Below are 15,417 nucleotides of genomic sequence, written 5' to 3'. Positions count from 1 at the left end.
CCACACATGATCCATCTTGCACTTGACTCCCCTCCCTCCCGCTGCTGCCATATCAAGGCCCGAGATCTGAGCCGATTCAGGGAAACGCAGTCGAAGCATAAATGTTTAGCTTTGTTATCTGGACCTGGAAGAGCCGCCAGCTCTCATTTTAAATACCCTGAAAACTAAATATTTTGAAATCAAGAGGTAGGGGGTGGGAGAAGGATATTTTTAGAAGGCAATTATGGGAGGCTGGGCTGCCAGGAGTGGGGCTCCGGAGAGAGGCAGACCCAGGGTGTGTGTGAGCCGCCTGCCCACGGCTTTGCTGGGCGCCCGCGTGCAGGCAGCCCGCTCTGCGGGGCCACAGTGGGGAGGCCTGGGTGCCCTGGACCCCTGGGGGCAGCCTCTGCTCAGGGTTGGCCGGCCCCTCTCCCACAGGTCATCCCCTCCCTGGGAAATGTGCAAGGTCAGGAGTCCATGGCACCCTTAGCTGCCTCTCGCCACAAAGGCAGCCTCCCTGCTGGGCCAACCTCTGGTTGTTGCCCTTGACTGGAAAGTCACCAAGCCTATCTGTCCTCAGGCCGCACCCCCTCCACTCTCGCCCCTCCTCTGAGCCCCACAGCTCTTGTTCCTCCTCCTGACACCCGACCTGTAGGTACCACTTGTTACCTGGTTGTTGGGTTTGCTTCCAGTCCTGCCCATCACAGAATCCAATCCTCCATCTGCCTGCATCACCTGTGTCTCCACCACACAGCCTTCTGGTACTCCCCACACCCGGTGCAGTCTAACAACAACCCTGGCCTTGCACCTTCAGAGGAGAATCTGGCTCAGACCCGGTCTGCCCTGGGTTCTGAGGGATCCCCCGCTCTTCCCAGCCTCTCTGTTCCTCCACTTGCCAGTGGATTTCATAGGTCTGAGTCTCCAAGTCCCAGTCAGTCTTTTTTTTTGGATCTCTCGCTCACATCTTTTCTTTTCATTCCAACCCCACCTCGAGGGCACCTCTAGCCCAGGTTTCAGCCCTGCTCACCTGGGCCAGAGTAGTGGCCTCTGAAGGCGCTTTAACCCCATCATGCCCCCACCCTTGAAGCCACGGAACAAGAACTTGACCCCACAGCCCGGCTTACACAAATCTGACCCAAATGGTCTCTCCATATTCCCTCTGGAGCCCTGACTCAACCCCATGGTGTAGTTCATGGATTAGGAGATTGAAGCTGAGAGAGGTTACATATTCTGCCCAGAGTCAAGCAGGTAGACCTACAGGATGTGAAAGATGTTGGCAAACACAGAGCCCCCCAAGCTCCATGGGGCCATGTCTAGCCTGTTTACCCCTCCAGCCCCGTGGCCCACCACAGTACCAGACTCGAGTCACCACCTGGTAAACACAGAAGCACCACAGACCCTGCTTCAGGGCCTCTCCTGACTCCCCATAGCCCAGCCTGGGCATGGCGGTGGTAGGGGCACCCGCGCCCTCCTGCCCCTCCCAGCCTGTCTCAAGCCTGGGAAAATGGACCACGCTGGGGCCCGGCATCGTCCCCTGTAGCTAGAGTGGGCAGGCATTCTCAGATCCACTGGGGATTTGAGGTTTCCTATTTTACATTTTAAGACTTTCTTGGTTAGAACCGATAAGAACCCAACATAAAACGATGTTGAGGAATTTATTGGTTTTTAAAACTGAGAAGTCCAGAGGTAGGACTGACCTTAGACCCGACAGAATCCTGGACTTCAGAGCAGGGGTCGGGGCGCTCCCTCCCACCATGTGTTGGCCTCTTTTTCTCCTCCTGTAAAATGGGCTTCCCCCACGTTTAGGGAAAGGATTGAGAAGAGGAAGCCATGGCCTCAGACAGCTCCGGGTTTACATCATCCCAGCGCCACCCAGGGAAAAGAGATAGCTTGGTCTGTGTGTCTCCATTTACATTGTCACAGGGTTGGATTCTTGTTCTGTGCCCCACTCTGCCCAGCCATGCACTCCGTGGGGGTGGGATGCCATCCTGGCAGGCCCATGTGTGTGTGTGCAAAGGGGTGCTGAGGGGCCGAGTACCGTGAGTGACATCCCTGCTAGAACTACTTCGGAGGCGGGGGGTGGGGTGTGGAGGAAGAAGAAAGGCTGCCCTGCCATGAAGGAAACCACAGTAATGTCCTCTGTCTTGCACAGGGCTTGAGTCCTCAGGCGGGGCTCCATTGTGAGATCCTTCAGATAAGCTGCAGCCCCACCCCTCCTGTGGGCTTCTTTGAGCCCTGAGTAGCCTGGGTTCTGGGCAGGCAGGGATCAGACAGTGGAGCTTTGGGCTGGGTGCTCAGGGCTCTGTGCCTCTCGTCCCTCCAACAGGCAGGACGGCGGTGCAGCCGAGCTGTGGACAGAGTCCAGAGCTTTGGTCTCATTCCAGTTCTGTCATACAACCCTGAGTGAGTCGCTCCACCCCCCGAGTCTTCAGTTTTCCCATCTGAGTTTGAGCCAGATGATCTCTAAGCCCCTTCTCCCTAAAATTCTGGGATTCTCAGGGTTTTTTGTATCGAGGCTGACATCCTGTGCACCTAGCCACGGCCACCACCACACATGTATACCCTCACACCACATCTCTCCAGCTGCCCTTCAGTCCAGGCAGGCAAGAGCCTACCCTTGATGTGGGGAGGTGGACAGAGCCACTGGAGGGGGCCAGGAGGTCCCGTGGGGAACATTTACCAGATAGATATGCTCAGGCTCCTATTTACCCGTGGAACCTGGAAGACTTGCCGCAGCCCCACCCTGAGGAGGGGGTGGAGGGCGGGTAGCGGCAACTGTGCCTGCCCCCCTCTGACTCATTCCAGGGTGGGTTGGCTGGGCCCGCCTGGGCCCCAGGGAAGCCAGGGCTACAGGGGCGGGGCCGCCAGAAGAGGGCATGGGAGGGCCGCCAGGGAGCAGCATCTGCTCAAGGGGCATCGACACAGCCTTGAAAGATGAGGAGTTTTGTCCATGAGCAAGGGGTGGGAGGGCAGCAGTTGCAATAGCTGGCGGCAGGGAAAACATCTCCACAGCATGAGCTCCCTCCTGGCCCTTGTCTCCTCAGGACCGCAGTGTACTCACTCACCCCAGGACACTGAGGCCTAATAGAGATCTCCTGGGTTTACCTCCCCAGGTGTTTTCTTTAAATCCCCCCCAGCCCCTGGCAACCAGAATCTACTTTCTGCTTCCGTGGATTCACCTATTCTGGACATTTCACAGAAATATAATCATAGAATACGTGGCCTTTCAAGACTGGCTTTTTCCACTTAAAATAATGTTTTCAGGGTTCATCCATGTTGTAGCATGTATCAGTACTTCTTTCATTTTCGTGGCTGAATCGTATTCTGTTGCATGGGTCTACCACATTTTGTTTATATGTTCATCACCTGGGTTGTTGCCTCATTCTGGTCGTTTCCACATTTGGGCTGTTATGAACAATGCTGCTATAACATTTGTGTCCAAGTTTTTGTGTGGACATATATTTCAGTTCTCTTGGGTATATGCCTAGGAGTTGACTTGCTTGGTCATATGGTAACTATGTTTAATTTTTTGAGGAACTACCAGCTGTGTTTCAAAGTGGCTGCATCATTTAGCATTTCCACCAGCAAAGTAGGGGGGTTCCCATTTCCCCACATCTTCACCACCACTTGTTATTATCCATCCTTTTTTAATACAACCATCTGAGGAGGTGTGAAGTGGCACCTCTGTGGTTTTTATTTTCATTTCCCTAATGATTTTTCATGAATATTTGTATTTTCTAAGAGACAATGCTTGAATTAATGCTTTAGTGCTGATATCAGCAGCAGCCAAGGAGACCAGACTAGACCCTGGAATGGTAGTAGAATGTACCTTTCTCTAAAGAATCAGATGTCTTTATTTGCTTGGTAGAGATATTTGTCAGTATTTGTTAAGTACCTACTACATGCTAAGTGCTGTGCTAGACACTGGAGTTCGTTCACCAGTGAAGCAGACAGCCTCTGCCCATATGGAGCTTACCTTCTATTGGAGGTAGCTCAGTTGGTAAAGAATCCCCTGAAGTGCAGGAGACCCTGGTGATTTCTGGGTCAGGAAGATCTGCTGGGGAAGGGATAGGCTACCCACTCCAGTATTCTTGGGCTTCCCTTGTGGCTTAGTTGGTAAAGAATCTGCCTGCAATGCAGAAGACCTGGGTTCGGTCGCTGGGTTGGGAAGATCCCCTGGAGAAGGGAACAGCTGTCCACTCCAGTATTCTGGCCTGGAGCATTCCATGGACTATATAGGCCATGGGGTTACAAAGAGTTGGACATGACTGAGTGACTTGCACTGTCAGGCTTTAGACAACTAGTAATTGCACAACTAGTCCTTTAATTGTTAGAATAAATACTTTAAGTTACAAAACTAACAGAAAGAGTAAGGGAGGAGACCTGAGCAGCTTCTCTGAGACACTGATATTTTGAAAGTCCTGGACAAGGAGTCACTTGGCCTCTTAGAGGAGCTGAACTAAGCCAGTGGAGTCTGAATATACTGCAAGACAGGGACAAGACAAGAAGCAAGACAGGTGGTGAGGCCCAGATTAGACTTGGGGAGGGCTGAGTACAAAACCACTGGAGGGTTTTGATACTGGAAGCGACTGATCAATTTACATATTTTAAAGACCACTCTGGCAGCAGCCACAAAGCAGAAAGATTAGAGATGAAGGCAAGAGTGAGGACAGGAAGACCTACAAGGAGGCAACTGTGGCCATCCGAGAAAGAGACCACGGAGGCCTGGGGGGTAGAAGGGAGGCAGTAGTAAGATGTGGTAGAGCCCCGGGAGGTATGGAGGCAGGCAGGCCTCAGCAAGAGACAGCTGGGGGACCAAAAATCAGAGACTCCCTCCAAGCCTTTGGTTCATGCTGTTTAGTCACAGAGGTGAGCAAGGGTAGAGGAGCAAGTGGCAGGGCACAGGAGTGGGAGCTGTGTTTGGGGTAGCCTAGCACTGTCCCCAGGGTGGTGGCTAGGGAGTGGCCAGATTCTCTCACTTGAGGTCATGGGTCATCTTCACCTCCCCAAACATGGGAGAACACAGTGAAGAAAGATGAAGGGAGTGTGAGACATTGCCCTCGGAGCCTACGTGTGCTGGAAGAGCATGACTGCACATCTTCCATGTGGAAATCTTCCTGGCATGAACCTCCACCACCAGCACAGTTGGTGACTTGGGAGGGCCCTGCCATTACAGGGGTGGCCTCCAGGTACAACTTTCTGAGGTGCAAAGGCCTTTCCCCCACACCTTCTGCAACCAGTTCCCCCACTGCTCTCCCTTTTGCCTTTCCAGAGCCCCAGCCTAGTCCCTACTGTGGCACAGTTCTGAAAGCCCCAGGCCATAGATCCCAGCCAGGGCCCCATCTTCCTTCCTTCAGGAGTCAACCTCTGCCTCCCAAGTCCTGGGTGCATGCAGACGTGCATGGGGGCAGACCCAAGTGTGCAGCCGTGGTCCCACCACCATCCATGCTCCTGCCCAGCGTCAGGCAGGTTTTGCCACCCCTGACAACAGAGGGCATCAAGATGGCCTGAGGTTTCCCTGGCTTGGCCAGGGACCCGGAGAGGACCCGGGCCTGTGGTCCACATCATGTTTGCATCCATCTGTCAAGCCTTGGTGCTGATGTATTCTTCCAGGATGGACCAGGTGCCTGGTGAGAATATGCAGCCAGACATCAGGAGCCCTGAGGCCTTGTTACAACACACCCTGGACTCTGGAAGGCTCTTCTCTGCTCTTTCCTCACTTTTCCTTGGCAGTGCAATCAAAGGGCAGGGCAACCTTTAGGGTCCTCCCAGCAATGAGATTTTACAGCTCACAGGCGTGGTCATCTCAGCTGTTTCTCTTCTCTGTCCCTTTCTCTATTCCCTGGGTCTCACTGACCCAGAAGCATGTGGGTCCCAGACGAGTGTGGGGTTGCACAGAGGTGGGAGACGTCAGCAGGGGTGGGGCTCAAGAATGCCAGACCAGCAGGAGGCACGGTGTGCTGGGAAGGTGGGAGTTGGCCCTGCCCGCTGGGTTTTATCAGCGAGCTTCTCAGACATATACAGAGGCAGAGCTGTGTATACACTCCCGTTCCCGCGCTCCATCTGTCTCTCCACACGTCTAAACACTCAGGGCGCCAAGTGCTTGCCCTCCTCCTCCTCCTCTTGTCCCCCCACTTACTGCGGGGGATGGTGGAGACTCAGTAGCCCTGAGGAGACAGAACTGGCCAAGGTAGGATGGGCCACCTGTCAGGAGGCGGCTGTTGGGCGGGCAGGAGAGGCCCTCCCAGCCCCAGAGACTGTGGGGGCGGGGGACAGGAACCCATTGATGGCCAGTATGGATACACAGCCTGAGGGGTTAGCTAGCAGATAAAGACTGAAACTGGGGGCAAGAATTTCCACTTGAAACCAGGCTTCTGGGTGCCATCCCACTGAGGAGCCCTGCTTTTGGGATTTTCATTTTTCAGATGAATCTGATCCATCAGAGACGTGCAGTCTGGGTTAGCAGCCTTGAACCCAGGCTTGTTCTCACCTAGTTTCCACATCCCAGCTGTCCCCTAGCCCTATCCCCAGCGACCTAAAGTCCTGATTTATAGCCCAGGCTACCCAAGGCCTACCCTCTGGGGGCAGAAGTGGGGGAGCTGCCTGGCAAAAGCGGACATGTAGGCCCTGGATGCTTCTGGAGATATAGTGGCCTTTGTAGCATTTCTGGGAGGCTTGTCCCCACCCTGGGACAAAGGAAGAAGAGAGGGGATCTAGGGATCTCCCTACATCTCCCAAGATCTTAGAAAATTAGTGTCCAAAAAGGTGCCATTCTCCGCAAAGCCCAGTTTCCTCCATTCACACCCTGGTCCATGAGAGCCCCAGTGGTGCAGACGGATGTACATGTCTCGTCCCTGCACCCTGTGACTTGCCCCCCCACGTAAGACATGGTGCCTCATCCCACCTGCAGGGGTGCCCCCAGAAAGGCAGGCATGCGGGGAAGCCGTGGAGGTGGGCCCTTATTTCAGAAAACAGAGCAGTTTCTGCCAGCCTCTCCTCCCCTTCAAAAAAGAAAATCTTCCCAGCCTTTGGAGGTTTGCCTGGAGCGTGAGTGCACTGCGGTGCTGGATAGATGATCAGAGCTCACAGTAGCCTCCCCTTGGCCTTGTTTGGTGATTTGAGGGACTCCCAGCCATTACTAAAGTCTCCAATCATCCAGCTCTGAGATGGGCCATGAAGGACCATGAAGAAGGTGATTCCTGGGGCCCGGCAGTGGTCTCCGTGGGTCACCAGCACGTGTCTCTCATACCTCCAGTGAGCACCACTCTATCATCCTGGTCGGGACATGCTCGGAAGTGCAACGAGACAGCCAAGTCCTACTGTGTCAACGGAGGTGTCTGCTACTACATCGAGGGCATCAACCAGCTCTCCTGCAAGTAAGTGACCAGTGTGGGGGTGGTGGGCGTGGGGGCAGGAGCAGGGGGAGAGAGGCCGGGGCAGAAGTGGAGGGCTCTAGGAAAAAGTGGGCTTCAAGCCATTGATAAGGGGTTTCCCAGGGGGTGTAGTCAGGGAGGTTTGCCCCACTTCCTAGCCCTTTCCTGGAATTCAGGGAGATGTAAGCTCCAAAGGGCTCAGGGCTTCTGCAGTCCCAGTGTCCCAGGCCCCTACCCACCCAATCTTCCAGTGTCCCCGCTTTCACTGACACCTTCTAGGGAGATGGCGAGACCAGTCTCTGCCCTGGGCAGTGGGCACTGGATTCTCTCTCTCTCTCTCTTTCTTGCCCTTCCCATCTCTCAGCAACTTTCCAAACTTTATTCTGATGAACACTGCCCAGGTCGCATCTTCCCAGCAGTGAGAAGCCGACAGGGTCAGGCGGGACAACCGTCCCAGAGCCCATGCTAGCTGAGGTCTGCTCTGTTCTCCCTGCCAGCAGGAAGCCAATGCCCAGATATGCGCTGGCTGCTGCCCATGCCACTTCAGTCCCTAGTCCCTCTCTGGGGTGTGAGGGGCCACCAGCAAGGACATCACTCGGGTGTGGCCAAGTGGGCAAGGTCAGGGTTGAGGACAAAGCTCATGTTGGGACTCTGCCTCCCCAAGGGCTGCCTCTTAGGACCTCCCAGGAGCTGAGGACCGCTGCTCCCACCCTTAGCCAATAGGGCTGGTGGAAGCACAGTGATCAGGAAGGGCTTGTTGGGGCCCAACCAGGTCTTCTGGGAGCTGGCGCCCTCTGGCCCTTGACAGATCCTCTGGTGGGCGAGCCAGGAAAGGTAGGGGAGCTGGTGAGGGCAGCACGGGTTCTGGCCTGATCTGAGGAGCAGAGGGAGCTGTGCTTAGACACTCAGTCATGTCCGACTCTTTGCGACCGCATGGACTGTAGCCCTCCAGGCTCCTCTATCCATGGGGATTCTCCAGACAAGAATACTGGAGTGGGTTGCCATGCCCTCCTCTAGGGGATCTTTCCAACCCAGGGACTGAACCCAGGTCACCTGCATTGCAGGCAGATTCTTTACCCTCCAAGCCAGAGGAGCAGAGGGAGGGAGGCCTAGTTAGCAACTCCGGGTTTCAAAGCAGCCTTGGGCTCTAGTGAGGTGCCAGAGCTGCCCCATTCCCCATGGCATCTGGGTACAGGCCAGCAGGGCATTGATGAAAATTCAGGGGGAGGCATTTGCCAGCCCCACAGACAAGGTCCAGTCAGTGCTCCCAGCTCTCCTGCCTCTGGCCTCCAGCTCCCTCCTGATTATGACCTTGGCCAAAGGCAGCCCCATCTCACAGCGTGATAATGGGGGCCACGCCTCCTTCACACTCTCCCCTCAGTGGACGGCCAGGCACTCCCTGGGCTCCAGCCGGCCTCCTCTGCCAGCATTTGTCTTGGTCCACCTTCTACCTGCTGCCATCTACCTTCCAGCCTCCCCCATCCTGGATCTCAAGGGACAGTGCCCAAAGAAACAGCAGGTCCTCTGGGAAGTTCTCAGTCCAGACTCAGTCCCTCATCCTCTCTTTCTGCCTCTAGGACAGTGTCACAGACCCTGGGAACATTCTAGCCTTGAAAATGCTCTGAGCACTTAGGAATAGATCTATAGAAATGTGTTAAGAGTTCTGGAATACCATACAAAGATGGCCCAGCCCTGGACCCCCTCCTCTTATCTCCTACAACACACACACACCAGGCTTCTCATCTTCTCTAGCCCCTTGGACTCCCAGACCCTTGAAAGGACCCAGCATTGTCACTGATCAGCCCTGGCTCCAGACAGGAAAGATTGCAGCCAGCCAGGACAGGTGCTGGGGCTGGGGAGGGCTGGAGAGCCCAGGGCTCTAGTGCTAGAGCTTAGTGTGGAAAAGAGAACAATGAGCTATAGGGTTCCTGGGGACCCCTGCCAGCAAGGCTGTACCCCTAGGACCCTCTGGGTCCCACCCAGCTGAATCTGAGAGGAGCAGGGTGCAGGAGCCTGAGCCATTGTGAAGATGCTGTCCTATCCCCACCCCAACCAGGACAGCTGGATTTCACTGCTTAGAACCTGAGCTCGGTACCCAGAACTGCCACCTCCCCACCTTAACCCCAGCCAGGGCTCTTGGAACCAACTTCCCTGACTCCCTGGACTCCCAGGAGAGGGGAACCCCTGGTGGGGATGGCAATCAGGAGGGCAGGTCTTCAGAGCTGTGCTGGAGAAGGGCAGGGGGGAGGGGGGCAGGGCAGAACCCAGAGGCCATTCTGAGGGTGGGTGAGCCGGGAGGGAAGGGGGGCAGGCCTTTTGGGGTTCCTGATGACACCCTGAATGGAATGGATGAAATAAAAAGGAGAGAACTTAGGAAACGGAACTCACGTCGTACCATTTGTGCTGTTTGTTTACTTTTTTATTTTGATTTTTTTGCATTTCCGCTTAGCTTGGATAATGAAACTAAACTGGTCAGTTTCATTCCAGTTTTCGACAAAAATCAGTTTTCCTTCCTGGTTTTCTGACACTTGTTGTTGTGTATTGGTTCCGAGCCCTGCGGGGAGTGTTGGAAAGCGGGCACACTCCATCCCTCCTGTTTTTCTAGAATTCAGAGCCAAAAGAAACAGTGTCACTGATACTGAATTTTGTTTTAAAAAGGAAAACTTAGGGGTATTTGAAAACGGGGGTCCAAATCATGGTGACCGCCTCCTGTCTGGGCCAGACAGGGGCCTCTGCACTTCCTCTTGCTGCTTTCTCCTCTTCTCTCCGTGTTTTTATAGAGCACGGTTGGTGCGTGACTCTTGGGGACTGGTTCAGGGGATGATGACAGAACAAGACTCTCTTTCCAGCCCTGTGCACATACCAGTGGCATGCCTCTCCTTGCCATCAGCCCATCCCCCCATCCCCCGCTCCCATGTCCAGGTGATCCCTCATCCCATCCCCATCTGCCTGCTCATCCTCTCCACCTCCACCCCCCCACCCCGCCCCCCGCTCATGAGGCCAGAGACCTTTCACTCCCTCCAGTGCCCGGGGCACACCTTCACCCCTCATCCTCCTCTTCCCCTGGGTGAGGGCAGCACACATGGCATTATCCCCAGGCTACCAAAAGGAGAAACTGAGCCCCGGGAGGTGGGGTGGGAAACCAGGGAGGCAGAGTCCCAACCTCTGTCATCCCAGGTGCAGCCCGCGGGCTCTCCTCTCTGCCCCTCTCTCACCCCTGCTCTTCTCCAGCCCTGAGCACAGACCTTCCCGTAGTCAAGGATAATGGCGTGGGGCTAAGGGCCAGGAAGCCTGTACCCCATGTCCCTGAAATTCAGGGAGTCAATCCCTGAGTGGGAACTTACCCACTCCCAGCCAGCCATGCCAAGTTCAGCCCCTGCTCCTGGTTGTCAGGCTAATGTAGCCTGTTCCCTGTTACCAGGTTCTGGGAGCAGGGTGGCAAGGCTGTTGGCCACCCCCCAGAGCCTTCTCCAGGGATGCCTCCAGCCTCCCAGATGTGGCTCATCCTCAACAAGCAAGGCTAATGAAAGGAGCCAGGGTACTGCCCCGTGAGGTGCTCACCTGCCACTGCCTTCTCCTTTGTTCAGCCAGCAGGGAACACACTTTCCCAGGGAGGAAGGGTAGGACTATATTGCACAACTACAGAGGGCTTTTCTGTGTTGTAGACAGAGTCCACGGCACCACCTGGAGTTGTGCAACTCTGTGGCCATGAAAAATAGGGGGATACAGTCGGGGTAGTCCAGGCTGGGTATGGGGCCAGGAACATAGGGATGTACTTGATTATCCTCCATCTCCAAGAGCCACAGGAAAGCATCCTGGCTCTCCGAAATGGGAATAAATTCCCCTCTGTCCCCTCCTGCTCCTGCACTTCCCATTCTGTCTCTTACACACATGTGTGCACATGTGCACACACACACACAGGTTTCCCCGTCTCCAGAGCCGGGCTAATCTCAGACATTGGACACAGTCAAGCCTCTCTCTTATTCCTTTGAGGATTCCAAGAGTCATTTTGGCAACTTCCTGGGTCTATATCTTCCACCCCCAAAGGTGCTTCCACTTTGGGAAAAAATCACTTCTACGCCTCTCCTCCCATTCCCAAGTGGAATCAGTTTGTGAGAGCTGAGAAAGGAAAGCTAAGCCCAACGTGAGCTGGATGGAAAGCCTTAGCCACTGCCTCCATTCTCCTGGGCTGGGATGATTGGGGATGAGGGCAAGGGGGTCAGAAAAGAATGTACTGACAAAGTTGTAGCTTCCTCTTCCAAAGCACCCTGTTCAACAGGATGAGGGTGCATCAGCTTCCCTGGCAGGCTCCCCTCCTCCCTTCTCCAGACACCCCCTCCTCCACTACAGCTCTTTGGCCAGACATACCTGCGTACACACTGCCCCTACTATAAGGACTAGCCTCCTGCCTCACCTGAGGGAGATACCCTAAGGCCCACAGAGACTCCAGCTGTCTGCTCATCAACCGCTCCCAATCCTCCAGGCTAGATTGGAGGCCACAGGGTTTTTGTGAGGATCTTTACAGCCAATGGCCATCACCCCCTGTAAGTTCAAGGGGCTACTGATGGTTGGTATACACTAAAATGCTAAGAGATATATAGTACATTCACCTCTTGGGGGAGTTTACTGATGAACCTATTGATCTGTTACTAAGGGGATACTGGTGATGGGCTTACCTAATTTCCTAAATTAAAGAGGCAGAAGAGTATAGACCCATCTTTGAGTAGGGGGCTGGGGGTGGGGGGTCTTCTGGCCCTGTCTGTAAGCTTCCCTTAAGTACCTGGCCTTGCTGGGGTTCAGAAGAGTGTACAGGGCTGGACATGTCTCCCAGAAATCTGTAAGACAGGAAATCACTTGGAGGGAGAGAGGGAGAGAAGCAGCTAGGGAGCAGAAGGAAGTGGACCTTGGGAGTAAGGACAAGGTCAGGGAGATGGGAGTGGGTGGTTCTCTGTAGGAAGCAATGAGGGAGAATGAACTCCCTCCAGAGCCACGCAGTGACATAGGAGCAGGTTATGGGGAGAGGGCAGGTGTCCCAGGCAGCCAGTTGGCCCCTGATGTGGAAGAGGCTTTGGGGTCTCCAAGGAGCCTGCTTTAGTCCCCCTGCATCATGATTCTTGCCACCCAAGAACGGATGCCCCACACCCACCCTGGGCCCACCAACTTTGGGATGCTGGTAATTCAGGCTCCTCTCCACCTTCACTTGTCCCCCACTAAGCTTTCCCCACATATACTGTTCCAGAGCAGCCTTCCCCAAACTGCATGTTCACAAGAATTCCTCAGAAAAATGACTTCCAAGGTCAGATAAATTTGGAACAAACTGGAAAGTTCAGCTCTTTCCTCCTAAAAATTTCCTCATGGCCTTTTATATGCTAGCGTGCACCGCAACTCTACCAGGAAACCCAGCAATGGATTTCCTCAACTTGTTTGGCCACAGAACCCCTTTTTGAAAAAATAGATGAGACATCTCCGAGGCCCCTTTTGTTGTGGGCACACAACCTAGGAACAGCATTCCCATTCTCCTTTGAGCTTTCTGGAGGCTGCTTCATGGATGAGAAATCCTACCCAGGGCCCTGGAGAGAACCCTTTGGTGGGGCCTGGAAGGAATGGCTCCCCAGAACTTGGTATTCCAGAAAGCTCCCAGGCTCCCAACACTCCCCACCCCACACCCTACCTGATGACTGCCTGGCACCAAGGGGCTACAAGTCTGGCTTCATGGGGCCCCAGGCAGGTCAGAAGGGAAGTCTCAAGGACCATTAGGACCTTTAGGCAGTAAGTTCCCAATTTCCCCCACCCAGCTTCCCCAAACCATCTTTTCCCTACCCCCACTCCTGCTTCCCCACCACCTGAAGCCACATCTATTAGAGAGATTTTGAAGGAGACTTCTGAGCCCTCCACCCAGCCCCGACTCCAGCCCCTCCAGCAACGAGTGTGCCCCAGCGCTCGACTTGGTTTTCTCATTCATCACTGTGCACTTTGATTTCTAACCTAAGCCTCGCGGATGATGCCAGTTTGTTCTGTGATTTTTCCCCTTTTCCTTCTCCAGATGTCCAAACGGATTCTTCGGACAGAGATGTTTGGAGAAACTGCCTTTGCGATTGTACATGCCAGATCCTAAGCAAAGTATGTTTGAAGATACAAACACAAGTCCCTGCTCCTTAGAAAGCTTCTGGGTGCAGTCCCCCCCACTCCCCCCCGTTGTAGGACATAGGGCCAGGGGTGCTGGTTGTTTTGATCTTTGGCTGTTTTTGGTTTCCTTTTCGTATTTTTGGTTTGTTAGTTCTTTTGTTTTGCTTTTTCATTTTTGGCCTAATCCTTGGGTTTAAAGTTCAGGGCTGCAGGTAAGGGGCAGAGTGGTGAGGCCGGTACAAATGGTTAACAGTGGCAAGGAACCCAACTGGCATTGGCAGGAGCCCGTGCCGGGGTGTTGCAATGCCTGTGTCTTGCTATCCTGGCTCTCTCTTTCTGGTTTTCTTTCTTTTGGTAGGTGTCCTGTGGGATACACCGGGGACAGGTGTCAGCAGTTCGCAATGGTCAACTTCTCCAGTATGTCTCTTTCTTCTATTTCTTTCCTTCCCTGCTAACTGACAGTTCTTCCCCACCCCACCCCCCACCCCGTGGGAAGGATGGGGGCCTTGCTTTCAGAGATTGGGGGAGGGGGACGCGGGGGTGTCCTCTCAGTCCTCATCAGACACCTGTGCGTCTTACCGAACCAAACTTGGGCCTGCTCATCCAACATGCAGCAAAGCTAACCTACCAAACCAGGTTGAGGGGAAAGAAAGAATAGCGCTTGTTGCAAGGGCAGCAAGCAGAAGACACGAGCAACTCCAGGGAAGGGATTGGAAAGACTGTGGGCAGATGGGGTCACGAGACATGTGTCCAGCTCGTGCTCAGGCTCTCACTGGCTGGTGGCGAGGGAACAGGGTGACGCTTCAGGAATCTCAGTGATCAACCTTCTGGCTCCACTCAGCCTGGGGCCTGCGTGGGGGTGGTCATCACCTGCTGGGGGTTTTAGTATCTGAAAAACAACTCAAGGGTATACCAGAGGTCCCAGACTTTGTTTTATGGCTAAACTCGTATTATTTTGTCTTGTTTGATTGTTTTCCATGGTTTCTGCACTTTCTCACTTCTCTGATTAAATGTGCTCTCTGGAACTCGATGAGAAAGGCCTGGGAGGCTAAAGCCTTTCTACAAACAAGAGGCAGGGGTGACTGGGGGGTCATTCCTGGGGAAGGACCTACAGGACCCTGCTCAGTTTCATGCAGAGGGGACTGATACAGCGCCTGCCTCCTCTGCTTGGTCACAGTCACACTGGAGTCTTTTTGCAGCTGGGCAGAGCCAGGCTCGGGTCTCTTCTTCACCGGGGGTCAGGCAGCCTGGCCAGGATGGGAAGAAGCATTTGCAGAGCCCTTGCCTGCCTCTTGAGAGCCTGTTTGAGGCTGTCAGGCTGTCGAGGGGGTGGGGGGGGGGGGCGGGTGAAGCAGGGCTAGGCAGTGAGTGTGTGCTTGTGTGTTTGAGAGAGAAACAAGTTCTCAGAAAGCCTGCTTTTGGATCTGGGATCTGGCCAGAGTTTGTTTTGGTTTGATTTGGGGAGATGGGGGAGAATGGGGAAGAGGATTGAGGGAATACAGGCCCCAGGGCAGTGGTTTCCATGGAGACTAGAGACAGCCCTGCGACTAAATGTTGATGGAGGAGGAGGTTATTGTTTGTTGCTCAACATGGGCTTCCCTAGTGGCTCAGCAGTAAAGAATCCACCTGTAATGCAGGAGACGTGGGTTCAATCCCTGAGTTGGGAAGATCCACTGGAGAAGGAAATGGCAACCCACTCCAGTATTCTTGCCTGGGAAATCTCAAGGACAGAGGAGCCTGGCAGGCTACAGTCCATGGGGTCCCAAAGAGCTGGATATGACGTAGCAACTAAACAACCAAGATTGTTAAAACATAGAGGGAGTAAAGAATGGAGGAGTAACTGGCGACTCTCTCCAGGTCCTCTCTGGTTTGAGTCCCCATCCAGGACTTCATTCTCTTCCTCTCTTCCACTTCTGAAGGTGGAACTTTCTGGTTTGCA

At 54.2% G+C, this 15,417-nt stretch overlaps 1 protein-coding gene across 3 annotated transcripts in view; it reads left to right on the top strand.

Annotated features, from left to right (window-relative positions):
* The window catches only part of NRG2 (neuregulin 2), a 256,782-nt gene that overhangs the window by 222,437 nt on the left and 18,928 nt on the right, over positions 1-15,417 (top strand). For 2 of the 3 annotated variants that reach the window (XM_043912943.1, XM_043912941.1), the window contains exons 5-6: positions 7,235-7,355; positions 13,837-13,895. In XM_043912943.1, the coding sequence (XP_043768878.1) occupies positions 7,235-7,355; positions 13,837-13,895 (180 nt within the window). Of the gene's footprint in view, positions 1-7,234; positions 7,356-13,395; positions 13,473-13,836; positions 13,896-15,417 lie in introns of all 3 variants that reach the window. The other variant, XM_043912942.1, reaches the window with a different exon arrangement.

This window comes from Cervus elaphus, chromosome 9, assembly GCF_910594005.1.
Source record: "Cervus elaphus chromosome 9, mCerEla1.1, whole genome shotgun sequence".
NCBI lineage: Eukaryota > Metazoa > Chordata > Mammalia > Artiodactyla > Cervidae > Cervus > Cervus elaphus.
Note: the sequence above shows the minus strand (reverse complement) of the source record. Positions and strands in the feature narration are given on the sequence as shown.